The sequence below is a fragment of the Dermacentor variabilis genome, chromosome 10, assembly GCF_050947875.1.
Source record: "Dermacentor variabilis isolate Ectoservices chromosome 10, ASM5094787v1, whole genome shotgun sequence".
Taxonomy (NCBI): domain Eukaryota; kingdom Metazoa; phylum Arthropoda; class Arachnida; order Ixodida; family Ixodidae; genus Dermacentor; species Dermacentor variabilis.
Genome location: NC_134577.1, coordinates 29,040,516 through 29,058,879, shown reverse-complemented (window position 1 = coordinate 29,058,879; position 18,364 = coordinate 29,040,516). Strand labels below are relative to the sequence as shown.

Here is an 18,364-nt window from a genome sequence, read left to right as displayed (position 1 = left end):
TTATTATTATTATTATTATTATTATTTACGGGATAACGTCGACAATGGCAGCTGTCGTCATTGCTGTAGCAACAACAATGACAAAAGCAGTTTCTGGGACCGCGCCTTCTGAGAAATGCGAACGCGCCTGTGTTTGGAAGATGTTGCCCGCGATATCGGACGGACGTACCACTTACGATGACCGGAAATTTTGTACCAATCTCCATGTTTCTCTTTTGTATATACATTAAACTAGCATTTGCCTGTATTCTCGCCAATGCGCGCAAATAAGCCGCCACATTATCACTACGAGGCAGTCGGTGAGTTCATTTACGACTACCCCCAGCGCAAATCCTTTATTGCAGCGCCGACGGTGGTGAACCAGTGTTAAAATTACGCCCCCCCCTCCCCCTGCGCTCCTTTACGTTTACATTCCCTTTGGCACTAGCCACATACATACACACGCACATCTTAACTAGATCAGGAGGTGCTCCACATAGGTATTCGTTATACACCAGCGTGGCGGCGCCTACGCGTCGTCATTCTTTTCGCGCGTGCATGGTGGCGAGCTCGTACAGACCGAGCTCACAGCAATCCCTGCACTTGAAGGAAATGTAGTGCAGCCTATAGCTGCCTGCCGTGTTACGGTTGTTCTATGAAGAACACGGAACTGGCACTGAAATGGGGGGTGGGGGGTGTCAAGCAGTTGAAGAAATATTGCAGGGCAGATCGAACGGTCCTATTTTCGAGGTACTTGTCGAGGTGCGACGTGCTTGTCGACATGGTTCGGGAAAGTGAAGATTTCGCCTTCTTTCGTGATTTTGTTATGTGTTGCACGTTTTCACGGCACTGGGTCTCGTTGTGTGCCACGAGGCAGAGCACAAAGTGCTTTTCACTAGTACACCGGTTCTATAAACACTGACGCAAGCTACGAGAGCTTGTGCATATTAAGGTTAGTCAGAAGCGCGGATGGTGTAAACCCACGGAGGCGAACTTATCGTGGCGCTCTGGAGAGGGGCTGATTTCGCCATCATTTGAAATGTTGCGGCACCATTGGAGGCCCTGCAACCATTGCGATTCCGACTAAGCCTGTAGGCTTGTACCTTGTACCACAGATGCTCAACCTAGTCTACAGCCAGAAACTATCATACCTCGAAACCAGAAGCGTCTATTTTCAGTGCGCTGCACTTCACCTTTTGTTTTTCTTCTATGTATACCGCGTCGCATTGCCGATCTAGACAGAAATGTAGGCGCCCGTAGGTGCGTAGTCTAACGGTTTCGTGGCCGGGCGTGCGCTCCCGAGGGAGACACGGATCACGACGGCCGTCGTATCTTGTCTGAGGGCGCTGAGCCGAGGCAAATGACTCGCGAGCGGCGCAAGCAAACGACCGTTTTGCTTTCACACGCATGCGTGCCGTAGGCATCTCAAAAAAACGGGACGCGTTTCGTGCGCACCGTCCTTGGACTCTGTCGAAGAAGCAGAAGAGAAAAGAGAGAGGGAGAGAGAAGAAAAGAAAATGAATCAACTTAAAAAAAAAAAAGAACATGCGCTTCATTTCGCATGTTGCGCGGAATGAGAAGAATGGCCCGATCCGTGATGTGACGACACTAGACCCTTCGCGAGAATGTGTTTCTCGATACTCGAAAAGTATTTCTCACAGATGTCCGACCCCACGTGTGTGAAGACTGAGGCAAAGCGTAAACCATCGAGCGCGGCGCTTGTTCAAGTCGTCGGTTCGAAAACGAAGGACCAATTTCGCAATCTCTGCGGCGAGAACTTTGGGGCCGTTTATGATTGCCCCTGCTGCTCGCTTGACGCATTTACAAATGCTTTCTGGTTGTCACATTTCATATAGCTATTCCGTATCCTGTGACGCGCGTTGGATGTAGCTTCGTATACAATGTACATGATGCTAGTATTACTGAAAGCCGAGTGAGTTGATTACTGTCATTGCGGAACACGTTAAGCACTGGGGTTTTACGTGCCGAATCCACGATCTGATTGCGAGACGCGCCTCAGTGGGGGACTCCGGAATAATTTGGACCTCCTGGTGTTCTTTAACGTGCGCCTAAATCTAAGTACACGGGTGTTTTCGTATTTCGCACCCATCGGAATGCGGGCCGCCGTGACCGTATTGAAGAGGTTAAGAACGTTAAGAGGTTAAAAGAAGACGAGACAGGTCAAAGAAAACATGATTGATCATTGTCAAACAGAAAAAAAAATAACGTTGCACTCCTACTTGTAGCAGCACTCGGTGCGCTAGATGAAGCCAAAAAAAAAGAAAAGAAAGTCTTAATACGAGGCCGAATCAAAAAGTATTTGACCCTATTTTTTATTAGCCAGTATAGGGTGCACACAGGTAATTACAAATATACGTACTATTCAACGTACCCTATACACTACTTTTCTAAGTAGTCCCCACACCGGCTGAGACGTTTGTCCCATCGCAGCACTAAATCTTAGATGCCCCTGTGTCGTCAGTTAGCGACCCACGCGGCCTCCCCGAACGCTCATTGTAATGCAAGTCTTCACGGCCTTTTGCGAACTCACAACACCACCACCTCACACTTCTCAAAGCGAGATGCCTTTCCCCCCATACGTGGGCTGCATTTCCATGTGGATTTCGACGGGCGTTCGTTCCTTTCTCCGTAGAAAACGAATCACACTTCGTTCCTCGTGCGTCGTGGACGTGTGAAGCACAACCGCCATCCTCAACAACTGACCGCGGTGTCGTGCCTGCCGCGGAGCTACCGGCAGATAAGGCCGGTCCGGTCCAAAGTCCATCGCTGGGAATGGATATGTTGACTTCGCAGTTGCAGCCGTAACTTGGCTTTTAAAAAGAGGGGGAGAGAGACAGAGAGGGAGGGAAAGAGAGGCAAAGGCTTTCTGATTCGCCCTCGTAAAATGCGAAGCTTCTTGCACCTAAGAAGTCGATAGCTGCATCAGTGCTCCTTCTCTGTGGATCTCTAAAGAAATGATTTGATTACTTGTGCAAGAGGGCGCGTACGGTGATTGCGTCATGGGCGATCATGAGCGATGTGTTGTAGAATTATTGCCGCGATCGTGAGCGTTTCGCCGCATGAGCGCTGCTAGTAGTTAATGCCGTGCGCTGGTCCTCCGCACTTCAGGCCTGTAGTCTTCCTCGTCATTGTTGACACCTTTCACCATACCGGCTACGCCGTTTAGGCTACATAACGGCTGTCATCTGGCTCACGCCCACAAGGCCCTGTGAATTATTGTGGTTAACCGGAAAAAGTCTTGTTATGACAGAGTATGACGCCGCTGATGTTTGTGCATCAGAGGCGGTAAGAAATTTGTGCGAAGGGAATTCAACATTCAGTGTGTACCGTCCGCAAGAAGCCAACACCGTGTGGAAAGAATGTGAACGAGCTTTCTCTCAAAGCCATTGCGTCTGCATATTCCACCGCTTACATTGCACGACACAGGATTGTTCTTTATGACTGGAGCAGTGATTTTGTATTTACGTGTTTCTTTCTCAATGACCAGATGAAAAAAAGAAGATAGAAAAAGTTGAGCTGGATACAACGAACACGAATCTAAACTAAATATCGGGTAAATATGCAATATTTGTAGTTATATCAGCATGTAACTCATATATGGTTATAATGAATATCGGATATAACGAACGTAGTATTGTGTTGGACGTGACTTTGTTATAACGAGGCTCCACAAGGGAACATGACTTGTACATCGCTTTTCGTAACTGCTTGACAGCACGTCAGAAACAGAACAGAACGGCACGTTATGCCGCTTGCGCAGGTCAATAGAGCACTTACTATAGAAGTTGAAGGGTCAGTAAATAGGGAGTATGTTGCTTTAGTAATTGTGCGCGCACACTTGCGAGAACTGCTTTGTTGCCGCAGCGTTCTCAAATCACCTGTTGTTATCGTAATGTAATCATTTAAGTGCTTAATGTTCGCGGATAAGCCGGCAACAATAAAATTGCAAACATTGCTGTCACAATTCATATCAATTAATAAGAGGAATCGCGTTAGAAATGGGGCGGGACCATTAGCGTTCACCGTCACAGTATATGTACATATTGAATAAATCCAGTTCTTAAAGGTATGAAACGTGGCTATAGACGCAGTCTAGCAAGGGGTTGTTATTAGAAAGCAATCTCAAGTCAGTATATTATCTTCCAGGTGTCCCGACAACGCGACTGGTCGCCGAGAAGAATCAACCGCCATCAGGGAACGTCGCCGCCCTCGCGTTGCCATGGCGACAGGTAATACTTTGCCAAGTCACCACGCGAAGGAACTAGCCTGAATGGTTAACATCGCAAAACACAATGGCACACACGGAAGCGCAGTTTCTCAGAAACCGGGCAGTGACTAACTAACCGTTTTGTGTGCAAGGCGACGCCAAAGGAAACGCGCGCCAATGTTCGTCAGTGTACGGCATATCAGCGTACACGCAACCGTTCGCCGGTGTACACGAGTGTGCGCCAGTGTGCGCGAGTGCAACACCGCGACATCTTATGTAATGGCACCTGAATTCCGCGTCTGCGCTCCCTTTCGCCGTCGTCTCGCCTCGCCTGCGAGGCGGAGAAGCGCGCCGCACGAATGAACCCTCGAACCCGCTCTCTTCACAGCGAGCAGGATTTGCGTAATCAGTCAATCAATCAAACCAACAGAAGGCCTGTCAATGCTCGGAAATGTGGCTTGTGATGCCCGAATTATTATCGCCTGATTGATGGGTGCGTCTCGCGGCTATTATAAGGTTTGCGCGCCGCGCGCAGCGGTCCGGCCGGGCGCTTTCCAACAGCCCGTCACGACCCGCATGCAGTGGCGGCGGTTGGCGCGCTTTCGCGCTGCATTTGTGTGCTCCTGGTCTTTCGCGCGCTGATCTTCTGCGAGCGCCGTCGTCTTCGTCTCAGCTGCTGGAATTACGCGGCCTCGTTAAAGTACCCCAACCCCCTCCCTCCCTGCCGATCGCGCGCTGTTAGCCTCCGAGCCCTCTCAAAGACGTTTTTGGATTCGCCGCTTTTCCGCCTTCTGAACGTGGTCTGTGCGGCGCCTTTATTTTCGTGTATATTTTTTTCTTTCGCTTCTTCTTTCCGTGTTTTCGTGGCTGCGTGTGTCAGAGTTGATATATATATATATATATATAAAAGCACGCGCTTTCTTCTCTGCCTCGACGATCAATCAGTCTTCGACGCACCCAGTTCGCGATCGGTCAGAGCACGTCGCGGCTGCCTATAGGGAAAGCGCTGGTATAAGAATGCAATAAGCAGTTCTGACGCGAGTTAAAAGATGTTTCGGTCGTGCTCGCAATTGGTCAGCGCTGAATGCTAGAGCGGCGACTGGAGTGCCGCGAGTGAGCCTTCGTGCGTCTCACCCGATTCGCTGTGTGCGGTCGACGACTCCCGGGCCCGCGTTCTCTCGTGCTACCGAAACCAGAGGCTGTCGGGGAGATTGGCCTATAGCCAGCCGGCCTGTGCACGTATCTTCTGGTTAGTGAATCGTTGCTCAGGCATTCGCTCTCGACTGAGCGCGCGAATAGTTGCTGCTTTGCGAGATAACGCTACAACGAGGCAGCTGTGATCAGCAGATGCATTGGTTGGCACGTGCAAGATGGCGGGCGCAGTCAGCGCGTCGAGGGGGGCTTCGGTACATATCAAATGATGTGATGGCTGATGATGTTATTGATGATTATCGGTAATCGTTTGTAAAACAAGAACGTAGAGTAAAACCAGAGACCATCCGAAGAGGCGGGTTCTCGTCTGTGCTAATCCATAAAAGAAGCAAAGCGTCGCAGCGACGGTACTTTGGAACGGTATACCTGTAAACGGTGATTAAAAATCAGTCTGCATAAGAACAACGCGGAGCTCTACATTTCTCCGTTGAAATCGGAACTGGATAGAAAAAGTAAGACGATTCTGAGTATTTCGATCGAAGTACAAGTAACGACGTTCTGACATTTTGTTTCTTGGTTCCTTGCTTTATTTTTCTTCTTTGTTTATTGGTTCCCTGAGATATATAGCCCATATAGGGTGTCCCGCGAAACTTGAGCCACGCTATTAATATATGCAAATGCCGCGTAGCTGGACAGAGCCAAGGTAATGTTGGCTGCCGTCGCCTAGATATACTCAGATTACTTATTGCATTCCAGCTAATCACATGATTAATCTTAATTAATTAATATTCTCCTGAAGTAGTACTTCAAGAGTGTCCATGAGAAAACTGTAGTGCGACATGAAAAACTCCCGACACACCTTTCTGTTCCTCAATACGTGCTACATAAGTGTTTTTTCCAAGCATGAAAGAAGCCCGCGAATAAACGAAAACTTGCCGCACGAGGCACTTTGCGTGTATTCGCGGGCTACTTTCACGCTCGGAAAACACGTTCATGTAGCACGGCATGCGACGGCAACACGACGGCTACGTGACATTTGCATATTTTAATAGGGTGGCTCAAGTTACGTGGAACACACGGTATAGTGTAGCCAGCAAATGTACTACGCACACGTGCTGTGTGCTTCTGCGGGACTCGCCTTCATCGACTTAACGCTGGGAAACGTGTCAGCGTGCTTCTACTGTCTATCGCTGAGCGTATAAAAAAAACACAGAAAAGAAAAAGAAAAGTTTAGGCTTCGCGATCGCGTTGATCACCCAAGCAAAAAGGTGCAGTTATTAACTTGTTGGCTAAACCCCTTTACGCGTCGGCATCAAGGTTTATGCAAAGTTAGGCGTTGTTATTCTGCGTCCAGCATCAACTAATGTTGTTTTACTCCTTCAGTTCTTTTTTTGTCGTTTTCGTGCGTCTTCACGCAGAGCCTGTTGTATTCAGTGATATTATTTAGCATCAGCTTGAGTGCGGCATATATATATATATATCCAAGCAGCGAAGTTAGCCATAAGTTATAGGTACATTCATGGCGCCCAAGCAGGGCTAGTGCAGAGAAAGCCTTATCAGAAACAGGAGCCGCACGTTCGACTCTAAATGGAAGCTTGAAGTTCGCACAACGGAGCCCCCTTGTATAAGCGCGAAAATGGTTTTTTCGGACTCAAATGCGTGGCGCTGGCAACCGCGCGAGCCTGTCATTACGATAACGCGCACTCCCGCAGTCGCCTTCATTCCAAGGCTGCAAATTTTTTTTTTTTGAGGCTCCTGGCCTGGCGTGATTACAGGGCGTGAAAGGCGGGGCAGACATCGCGAAGGCGGGCGACGCGACTTCGTGTCGCCTGCCTTAAGGTCTCACGCACCGGAGCGCTTTATGCAGCGGTGTTATGCAGCGAAACAACGGAGTTTACGGAAGCCCAGCGGCTTCCGCGTATACTGTCGCTCGGATGCAAATGCGCCCGGCGACAGCAAAGTAGTGGTCTTGAAGAAACAAGTGTCTGCCTCCTCATGCATTTTTGCACCTCGAGTGTTTATCAGCTTCCCACAAGTTGAATCTCAAAAGAGGGTTTCTTGCATTTTGCGAGGTATGCATTTGTAAAAGCGCTCGTGTGAGCCACGCCAGTGACAAGTATACGCTTGTGTACTGTGCATCGGGTAGTACGATAAAGAACCCGACGTGGTTAAAATTGCTCCGGAGTCAACCACTACTCCGTGCATCGTATTCAGATCGTGCTTATGGCGCGTCAAACCCGGAGTTTAATTTAATTAGATCACTCATGCTTCCAAACCCAATTATAGAGCGTATTTTGCAGTCTGTCAGCGTTCGCCTTTTGGTGTCGTGCACAAAGCGTGTCGGTGAATTCGGCAACCTGTTTAACTGATTGTGTCAAGAGTGGAGGTAATTGATTGCGTGTGTCTTGCGTCCCAAAGTTATATACGTCACTAAGAAAGAGGTATAGCGGACAGCTTCAGATGTCATTTCGTTTCGTCGGCTCCTCTAATGAGCATCCGAGGCTTCGGTAAAGAGTCTTACGCGTTCTCGACATAGCTCTGCTTTGCCCGCAAACACAACGGGGCACCTGTGAGCGGTAGTCGAAGCGTCAACGTAGTGCTCCTGGAAACTGACGTAAATTGTAGGTTTATTGTCGGCGCCGTGCTCTTGTGTCGTGAAAGTTCGTTCTTTGAAAACAAGATATGCACGAAAGATATTCGGCGATGGCAGTAGGCATGTCAACATGAAATAAATCTACCAGGCAGTTCATCGTGTTATGATGGTCATATTCGGTTATGAGATTTATCTGTGAGCCGTCATCGAACAATGGGTGTTCGAGCAGCCCGCTGAACGATTAAACGAATCTGATGAGAGTTTGATTATTATGTGCAGAATGAACTGTGTTGCAACCCGCAGCGTTAACTGCAGTGGTATGTCTTGTGGACAGCGTTCCGGCCTCGAGACCTGACTCCGGAGTCAACTACCCATTAGAAAGGGCTCGAGAAGTAGATAGGCAGGAAGAGGTCTGCTGTAGAGAGTGATGAACCTGCGGAAAGCTTGGCCCATATATGCGCAGTTCGGGTAAACAGCAAAGTGGCGGGTAAGTGTGTCCTTTGCAACTTATCCAACCACTCTCCACGCATTCCTCATCATCTCATCCGAAGTGCTTTAGTAAGTACTGCCCAAAAGTATGGGGAAAGAAAAAAGGAGAAAAAAAAAATAGAACACATAAGTTGCAATACTATGTGTCCCGAGTGTCCATCGTTTCATTCCGGGAGCGTGTTTCAACCTAACAACTGGACATGACTAGACGAGACACCGTGACGTAAAGTCGAAGTCACCGATACGGAAGATCGTCACCGTAAAACTCTTAATGGCTGCACGCGAGAGTACTTCCGATGCTTCTTCAGTGCGTCGTTAAAATCAAATTGCGTCGGGCGCACCCCAGAATTGTTGATTTTGAGAGTCCCTGCCCGGCGCTCGCCCCTTTGCCTTAAGCCCAGACCACACGTACGCTTGCGGACGCGCGCAAGCTCGCGTTCACGCGCCCACGCATGCGCACACGGTGCAGCATGGCTCGTACGCGTCGAAACGCGGCGTGATCTCGGGGAACAGCTCCTCTCTGTTAGCGGCTTGGGTTGCCTCGCGTCGGCGCGCCTGGCTACGCAGCTACGGCGCGGAGCGTTCAACTCTCAGTGAAGCAGATTTATATCGTGCAAGAATGTGGTTCTTCCTTCCTTTTTGCACTGATCTAACAGATATAAAAATATAACAATTACGTTTATAAATATCGAAGCATCTTGAAACGCTGTCAGTAACAAAGTACGAAGCAGCGCCTGCCGAGGCGTCTGTGAGTGAGCCCAGTGAGCGCGCGCTGTCGCGCGTCTTTGTGGATGCAAACCACCATTACTCGCGAGGCGCGGCAGGCGCTAGGCGCGCGGACGCGAGCTAGCGCGCGTCCGCAAGCGTACGTGTGGTCTCGGCTTTAGATGCATCGTGGGGCATTTTAGCACGGACGGGGTGAGTACGAAACGTCGAGAACCGATGTCCAAGCGGCGACGCGGCGAGCGCGTGAAAAACGTGTGTGGACGCACGAACACCGCGACGAGTTGGCAGTCCGAGAACGCTCATCTATAGACACGGCACCTTCGGGAACTGTTTCCCGCGTGCAACGACTAATGCACCAGCAGTTCTGCGCGCAAGTTTCGCTCGTATGTGAAGGCATGGTACTCACGTCCTGGAAGTCAGCCATGTCGGCAGCCCTGGGTCCGTCACTGAGACCCATCAAGTGCACCGGCGGGCAGCCCCAGGTCGTCTGAGTTCCGGCGAGCATCTCGCGGCGGCACTTGTCAACACACCGTCGTCGGCGAGGCACACAACACACAGATAGGAAGACGTCTAAGGGACACTCCGCGCGCTCGCTTTAGGGCGGGCAACGGGACACGCGCGTTCTACGGTCCCAGAGGCATTGGCGGTAGGCCGCAAGCAGAAGAGCTCGTGTTGAGCGCACGTTGCCAGAGGTGCTGGGCAGGACTCTGTACTCAACGGATCACAAGGGCTACCGCACAACCGCGCCGCACAATCCGCTCGCCGGGCGTCGCCGATGCCTCATGAGGAGATCCGAAACCGAAACACACGGTTCGAGCGAGAAGGCACTATTCACTTTCGAACGGTCAAACGCAAATCCAAAGATGCAGCGGCGAACGAGGTGTCCTTGTCGGTTGCGTCGACGTCGAAACGTTGGAGAATCACGCCAACGGGAAGAGAAAAACCAGTGTCACTTGTGGTCGCGGATTCGACGGGCGAGCGCCACGCCGCTCCGTCAGCTGATGCGGTTGCTCCCTCCTCCCGTCCTGGTCGCACGCGACGGCGGCGGCGAAGAGTCCCAGCGGCGGCGGCAGCGTCTGATCCAGTCTCGGCGGCACCGATCCGTTCGGGGTGCGTTCACGCTCGCACCTGTCTACCCTCGCGAACAGGTGCGTCCGCGCGCGCGCACTCGCGCGCGCCCCGTAAGCGTGGCGCTGCGTAGCGGCCGGCCGGCGAACCTCCTGCGTGCTCGTGCGTGGTCCCGTAACGCTTGGCTTTCTTCTCTCAGGGTGAGGATGGGGAAGGGTACGGTCACCCCGTTGTCGTCGTCGTGGTCGTGGTGCCCCACTGCGATGCAGCTGGTGGTGCTTGTCCGGTACACCACTATGGAGAGGCGAGAGTCGTCGCGCGTCCCATCGCCGCAGCGCGGTGGCGGAGGGAAGGGAGGTGTAGCGGTGCTCTCCTTATTCTCGCTCCACTCGGCGCGTCTTGGCGCCCCGAGAGAACGGACCAAGGCTGACAGGCAAGAAGGGAGGTCTACCTGCTTGCCTGGACTGCCTGCCCGAAGCGCTAGCGGGCGGGACCACATCCTTTTTTTTTCACCACGCTAGGCGGGGAAAAAGACTATCGAGGTGTGTGTTTGTGTGTGTGCGAGCGCTGGCGAAATCAATCGGGCCCCAATCGATTGGCTCCCTAACGACTTGGCGAGGCCAAGGGAAAGGGATGTGTGTGTGTGTGCGCGCGCCTTTGTTTTGTGCTTCGTCGTTCTTCGGGTCCTCCCCCAAACCTTCTGGAACAGGTGAGGGGAGCGACGACGCGTTTCCTCGTGGTCTTCGTTCGTCGTCGACGGCGACTACGCCGCCACATCCTCTCCCGGCACAGACGTCGGTCCCCTCTGCTGGCGTCGCGTGTACCGTTATGAGGAAGAGGAGGGAGCCGCGCGAGGCGAGAGTAGCGATGAGGAGGCGCGTTCTCCGTCGTCCCAGCGACCCAGTTAAGAGCGCGGCCGTTTGGCCCGCGCGTCGGCGGTGGGCAGTTCCGCGGTGGGCGAGGGAGTTCTTTCTCGACGTCGGTCGTGCGTGGAGGCTGTGCTGGCGAGCGCGCGCTCAACCTTCTTCGGGCCCGACGTCGCCCGGAGAGTTCGACGTCTCTAGCGCGGCGGCAGCCGGTGGCGAGAGTGTGAACGTGTGTACGGCGCCGCGGTGCTTTATTATGCTCCTTGGCGTGTGTGTGTGTGTGTGTCCTCGACCGAGCGCCGGCGCGGTTCCCACCTCCCAGCCGCTTTTCTCTTGATTACACACACCTCCCACCGGTAGCGGCGGCCCGCCTGCCGCCTCCCCTTGTGTCTTGCGGGGCTTCGTTTCGCGGGTGTCTCTCTCGGTTGCCTCCCCCCTCCCTGTCGCTAAGTGCTGGCCCCTATACACGCTGCTGCGGGCGTCTCGTGGCGTCGCAGGCGTCGTCAGTTGGTCTTTGGCGAGTTGCTTACGCGGGAGCCGGCTTTACGCTTGTTATCACTGCTAACCTTTTATTAGGCGCGCATCTCATCGCATTCTTGTGTGGCTAAATGTAAACAAATGTCATCGCCCTGTGCAATTGATATTTCGCTGATTCTTTTTTACGCACCATCAAAAAACGAGTCGACGCAAGTGAGCGTGGCAGTCACGTGTAACTTGTAGAAAATTGATGAAATCCGCACCTTTCTTCAAGTTTAGTGTGCTAGATGTGCCATCTTGCTTGTCGGGGAGACCCTTCCTTGGGTCTACAGCGGCTTTTTGTGTCAGTAATATGCGGACACGGTAGCCTGCTGCGCCTAGCCAAGGTCTGGAGGTCTGCCACGGGCTCTGGCTAATCGCCGCCTTTATGTATTCTCCGCAGTATTCAACCAGGTTGTTCTTCTGGCGTACTTGTTTCGGCAGTTCTCCTCCGCTCTTTACTATATTGGTCACGGGTTGGCGTGTCAGCAGTGGTCGCTGGCACCTTAGTAATTGGCCATGAGACCGGCCTTCCCAAGGTAAGCCAGGACAGTTTCAAGCCCGCTGAGGGGTAGTGCCCAAAGGTCGCCTATGAAAGTGTGGGACTGTTGTCGTATCCCTGCGCGGCTCTAGCTTTTGCGAAGCCGACACAGGTCCACACCGTATGTTAACGCCTGTCGGCGTTGGGCAGTGGCATTTTGTGCTTTGCCCGCTATAGGCTGCTGTGGTGACCGTTGGGCAGGTCGTCCCCTGCATGCTGCTGTCGGAAAAGACGTTGGTAGGCGCTTCCGTGGAAAAAAAAAAAAAGAGCGCCAAACAAGACAGCCTGTTCAAAAATCAAGCTAGTGGGACCGATGCATATGCGATACACATGCGCGGAGCAGTAATGCATGGTGAAGTGCGTCATCTTAGATGTGTACCTCGATTCCAGCGCGTTCTTGCTCGAACCTTACTGCATCCAGTACAATTTAGAGAAAGGTCATGGCTAGACACGCTACTAACGAAGGACAAGTTAGGGGCTCGTCTGTTGTTACGCCTTACGAAGTAAGTTTAGCCTTGATGTTTCTCGTACTTGCCCCCGTCGGAGAATTGTCCGGAAAGGGAACAGACATAGCCAAGACAGGGTGTTTTCTTACGGACGTGAATTCCTCGTCTTATGGCGTGAGAATACGAAATATCGTCCGTTCAGTTTATCTTTTCGCAAATTAGGAAAGCACTTAGGGCTTCCGTTTGCCCATGACACAGTGCGTGGTACTAGATTGCCCTTCTTGCCCTAGAGCGATTGATGGTCGCTGGTACAAGAACTATAGGCTTCACTTCAGCGAGAAAGGCGCCTACGTCTATTTACTTCGACTTACGCAATTAGTGCCTCCAAACTAAATCACACTCGTTCATAATTAAAAGAGCCGACAGCTCTACACGTGACATTTGTGGCTGTGAAGAAAGTCTCGCATATTCTGTGCGTCTGCCTACGTCATAGTAAGTACGGAGAGTTTAGGTGATGTGTACCACGTTAGAGACATTGGACAGCAGGCCACTGCGGATCGCAAAAGACACTATGGCATTGGAAGCGACGGACTCATCAGCTAAAGGCAGCCAGAGCGCTAGATGCATTTCTGCGGGCCTGCGAAGTATATACGCTGTAATAGGCTCAATATTGTGCCGCCAATTTCCGTTTCGATACTCATGTTTCATTCTTCCTATCTCTTTATTTCCCACCTTCCTCCCACCTTTGCATGGTAGCAAACCGGACTTATTCTGGTTGGGCTACCTGCTTTTCCTTCGTTTTTTCTATCTCTCATACTGACTCTTCGAGACACTGTAACTCAATGCGAATGTGTTTGTTTTTCGGTTTCTTGAAAGATCCCTGAAACGGTTCGGACAAATTTTGCAGACGTGTAGGATACAGCTAGAGTAAAACATTCGCGCCGCAATTCAAGTGAAACGTCCCCTGTTTAGAGGCCTACGGGCGATTTCAAATTAGCCGATTCCCTGGCCACGGTTTTCCTCGACTCGTTCGGCGAGTGATCAGGGATAAGCGCCGCCTTCACTGGCTCTGCGTAATGATGCGACATCATGTCGTCTGCTTCCGCTTGTCTTGGAGCCAGCGCACGAAGCCTCTCCGCTAGCCGCCTGGCCGTCGATCCCCAGCGAGAGCTATACAAGCAGAGCGCGTTGCGACCGTCGAACGTGTCCACTATTCCGGTAACTACGCGCGAGCTGGGCGTTTTGACGGATGGGCGGGGCATGAACTAAAGCCCTTACATACTACTACTTCTGGGATGAAGGAACTATAGCATAGACGTACGTGAGTAGCCTGATCAACCTACACTGTGCAGCCACCCAGTGGCGCAGAGTTTAACAAGCCAAACTAAGAGCTAATGTTGCTGTAATCAAGTGTAAACATTTAACAGGTTCAAGAAAGACAGCCTGTTTATGATTACGCCCCTGCCGAAAATTTACACCAGCAGCAAAGTAGAATACTATTCGTTACTGATATATTACCTCTGTGTTTGTCTGGTTGAGATCTGTGCCACCAGGTCGCTGCACCGTGCAGACCGTTCGCGTTGCGCCTCCGGTCATAGTGGTAGTAATCCTTCAGCGTGAAGTTGACGACCCCAATACCGACAGTCAGATGCGCTGCAGCCACTCCGCTCGCATGTTCGACTTCCAGAGGGACACGATGTCGCAGCTTGCAATGACTTGTCGCCAATCGCAACGTTCGCAGTCCACAGTGTAACAAGGGTGATCCGTGGTGGTCACGAAATGAAAGCTCGAGACCAACACTGTACGCTCACATAGCGTCAACGGAACACGTCGCAACACAAGCAGACGACATGCACTTGCTGCGTGCCGGAAGTGCTCGAGTTTAGTGATAAATTGTCGTCGTGTGTTATCTTTCTGTTACTTATCTTTTAATAGAAACAAATTAATCAACATTACAACTATTACGAACATTCGTTCACCTTAAAAGTTGGAAAACATTATGTTTGACGCGACTTGGGTAGCCAATCGGATAGCTCGCCCAACTGACGCCAGTTGGGCCAAACGCATCATTTGAGAGGGGGCAAAAGTAAACAGGGGAGCGGCGCCGCTGCTATCGGTAGCGGTGCACGTTTTTAAAACCTTATAATAAATTACGCGCCTTGCGCGGAGCGCTTAAATGTGTCCCTTACTGATGAGATTGACCTACCCTAAACGCTGAGCACGTTTGTGCGACATCGACATAATTGTTTCAGTGTCCCTTCAACTTTGCCAGTCCCGACGAAATGCTGAGAGACATAAGCATAGACGAAATATTATTCAAACATATGCAAGCCATCGATACAGGCGCGGGCTATATATACTTCACGTAATCGTGGCAGGAACGCTTAGGCATTTATCACGTCGCTGCATGAGCTTTTGCGTAAGCTCCTCTAAGAGCGCCGCCGCCGCCTCTGCCTTGATGCAACCAGGACTTCATTCCAACACACTGGCGCCGCTGTTTCGTAAGCCGGAAAGAATGGGTAATGTTGTGTGCGCAGACCAGGCGTTGCGCGCACTTTGCATCGATAATTGCTGAATGATTTCTTCGGTCTATATCGTATGGCAATACGAGAACGGGAGTGCTTTTGGAAAATACTACGATCGTGAGTAAAATCAGGTGTGTGGCACTTCTGTAATCGTTTGCGTCCGCTTGACCTTCTTCGATGCAGATGGGCTCGCTACCTTGTTTTCCCCGTAGTCATGAAAAACTACATTGTCGCTTGTTATGATAGAAGTAGGTTACTGGTGACACTCGAAACAAAATGACGTTTCGGGATGCGGATCTCGAAACGTCATTTTCTTTTGCCTACGGTCAATGATCTGTGTCATTTAAGAACGATTTTTTCCCTGACCAGACGGTATTCCAACGACCTATCGACCACATTCTCGCTTACGTCCAAGTGTGGTCGAAGACCTCTCTCCTTGACGAAGATACTGGAGCAAACTACCTCGCTTATCACTGCTGCAGAACGCTACAAAGGTGCTGCTGCAATTCCTCTCGGCAATCGGACTGATCGACGATCTGTCACACAGCGCTGGGGACTTTCGATAGGTCGGCCACTCCAGTGTATATCGACTCTTGAATTTCCTTTATTCATTCTCGTAATCTTTTCCTCCCTTTTGACCACTGCAGGGTCGCCGGCAGGTCGCATTGCGCGACAACTGAGTCTCTCATTCCTATGCAACGCTAGCCATGTAGCTTTAAATATATATATATATATATATATATATTTATATATATATTAATGAGTGAAAGCAGAGATGTTAATCAGAAAAGCGTCTGGTTGGCTACCCTACGCTGGGGCAAGGGAAAATGAGTAAGTAAAAAAAAAAAAAAAAGAAACTTTGGTCACTGAGTACGTGGTCACAAGTGCAAGCGACGAGGCTGCCGGGTGCTCGTGTCACGTGCTACCGCTGCTGTCTGCCCTGCTAATTCAAACGAGCTTCGCGTGATTTAGGTTCCAACGTTGCGTTTTGATCACCTGTGCGCCTTTCTCGTTCCTGTTTCGATCGAAACTTACGAAATACATTTCCGAGCTGCGCAGACGTGCACATATATATATATATATATATATATATATATATATATATATATATATATATATTTTCCTGCGTTCTGCGTGGACACGGTATGTATTAGGCGCATGATACTCGTAGCGTGAGAGGTACGCAGCGCGCAATATTGACGTTGGCTTTCTTTTTATTTCGTTTTTTTTTCCTCCTTAAGGCTCTTACGAAGCGTAGTATAAGCGGGACCTCACACGTGGATTCAGTGCTGTTTCGGCACTCCGCTTTGTAGCTGTTTAATCAAACAATAATGAAAAAAAATGCCTCGATATATTATGCAACTTCGGTGGGGGGGGGGGGGAGTAATTCATTGCCTAAATGCATGCCCCTTATTTCAAATGCACGCTACGTGCACTTGAAGAAGAAAACGCATCGCGTTTAAGGAAACCTTGACACAACAGTATACATATGTGTCTGAATAGAGCGAATTTTGCCATAGCCATCGTGTGCCTTACACTGTTATGAAGTATGAACCATCGCTTCATGCTCCCCTCCCTTCGCTTTTTTTAATTTTTACTTATCGCAGGCAGCCTCATCTGACGTCCTAATCGGGGCTAACGTCGTTCTTCCGAGTTGCGAAAGACCGCTCCCCTTTTTGGCGCAGCAGCGCGCCTTTGCGATGGCGTTAGATCGGCGCTCACCTCAAGGTCCCTTCTGAGGTGAATGCATGCGGTCCATATTGGCCTGGGGCTATATGCAGGAATTCGCGCAATTTGAAACCCCCATCGCTCACTGTCCCCTCTCAGAAGGTCGAAAAAGAAAACAACGAGAGAAACAAAAAAAGTCTTTGCGATGCGAAAGTACACCTTCTTTCCAGAGGCGTGTAAGCAGCGCACCCGTGTATCTTTATGTATATTTTTCGCTTTTTCCCAAAACCCTCAAGAGTATATAGTCCTCGTGCATCACGAATATGGAGCGAGCCGCTTGCTTGAGTTGTTAGCTGCGCTGGCTGTTCGAAGTGTGAGGTTGAGGGCAGTGATTGAGTAGAAAGAGCCGGCGAGCTTTGCTGGACCCCGTGTGCTACACGTCGGAGGCTGCCCCGCCTGCGTTCGAAGTAATGATGTGCACTATGGAGAGCGAAGTGCGATATTCCCCTGGCACTCCCTGCTTGACGCCAGTTTCGGGGAGCGTTGATATCATCCGTGCTCGCTCACGATGAGCCGATCGAGGCCAAATTTTGTTTGCTATTCAGCTTGTCGAGCACGGTTTTTAATCGACGAGCGCTCGCGGCACCACGTATTGGTCCGATGGGCCGGGATGACGGTGACGCGAGTGCGGCCGGCGTTTCCCGTTCGATCCTTCCGCGCCGCCCTTCGTCGTTTTCGAAGCTTGCTCGTCGTATATACGATTCGTACAGGCGTCGTTTCGTTTTGCATTGTTTGTATGTTTGTTTGTTTTCTCTTCCAGGCCGGTAACTTTCGAGCTGACGTTGTATGATCGATGTGGTGACTATCGGTTTTCTGGTTCCGGCGTACATTCAGAAGGCCGGGACTTCTCTTACTGCCTTGGTCGCTCGTTGGCCCACCGATAGCAGGGCACGCCCTCAAATGAAACTGCATGCGCGCCCTTGTAATGGTCAGGCAAACTGGTCGCACGGGTATTTGGTACAAGCAATCACCACCGGCGTCTTTGACTCGAGCTGTAATACGTGATGCCTTCCGCAAGGCTAACGATTATAGCGGGAATGATTGAGCTCGGAAAACCGTTTATTGTCATGCTTTCAACATTACACGTATGGTCTCATGGAATTAAGCAACACTGTGTGTATAGCATTGGTCAATTCCAGTTTAAGTAAGGCTAAAAAAAACGCAGTCAAATATGTATTCGCAGTTGGCATGGTTAGTGAGACGTTAAAACTTTTAATGCGACGCGCATTCCTAGGATACTTCACACCCATTCCGGTATCTATCTGTCTATGCCGGTACCTAACCCGTTTCTTTCTTTCTTTTTTTATTTTTTCTAGTTTGCTTATTAACCGATGCGCTTGCATTAGAGCCGGCCCTCTGAAGACTGAGTTTGTAAATAAGGCTACCATTTCCTCGTTATGGTACTCTCGCGTATCGTATTCACAAAGAAGAGAGACGTGCCATATGAGCGCACGCAATTTAATGGGATTTCATCGCTGAAGCTTATTCGCACTGTAGTCTCAAACTC

At 50.6% G+C, this 18,364-nt stretch overlaps 1 protein-coding gene across 1 annotated transcript in view; it reads right to left on the bottom strand.

Annotated features, from left to right (window-relative positions):
- LOC142560239 (uncharacterized) overlaps positions 1 to 10,575 on the bottom strand; it is a 180,789-nt gene extending 170,214 nt beyond the window's left edge. Inside the window, exon 1 of the mRNA XM_075672194.1 lies at positions 9,574 to 10,575. Within this exon, the coding sequence (XP_075528309.1) occupies positions 9,574 to 9,672 (99 nt within the window). The 5' untranslated portion in view covers positions 9,673 to 10,575. The remainder of the gene's footprint in view (positions 1 to 9,573) is intronic.
- Between the last annotated feature and the right edge of the window lie 7,789 nt (positions 10,576 to 18,364).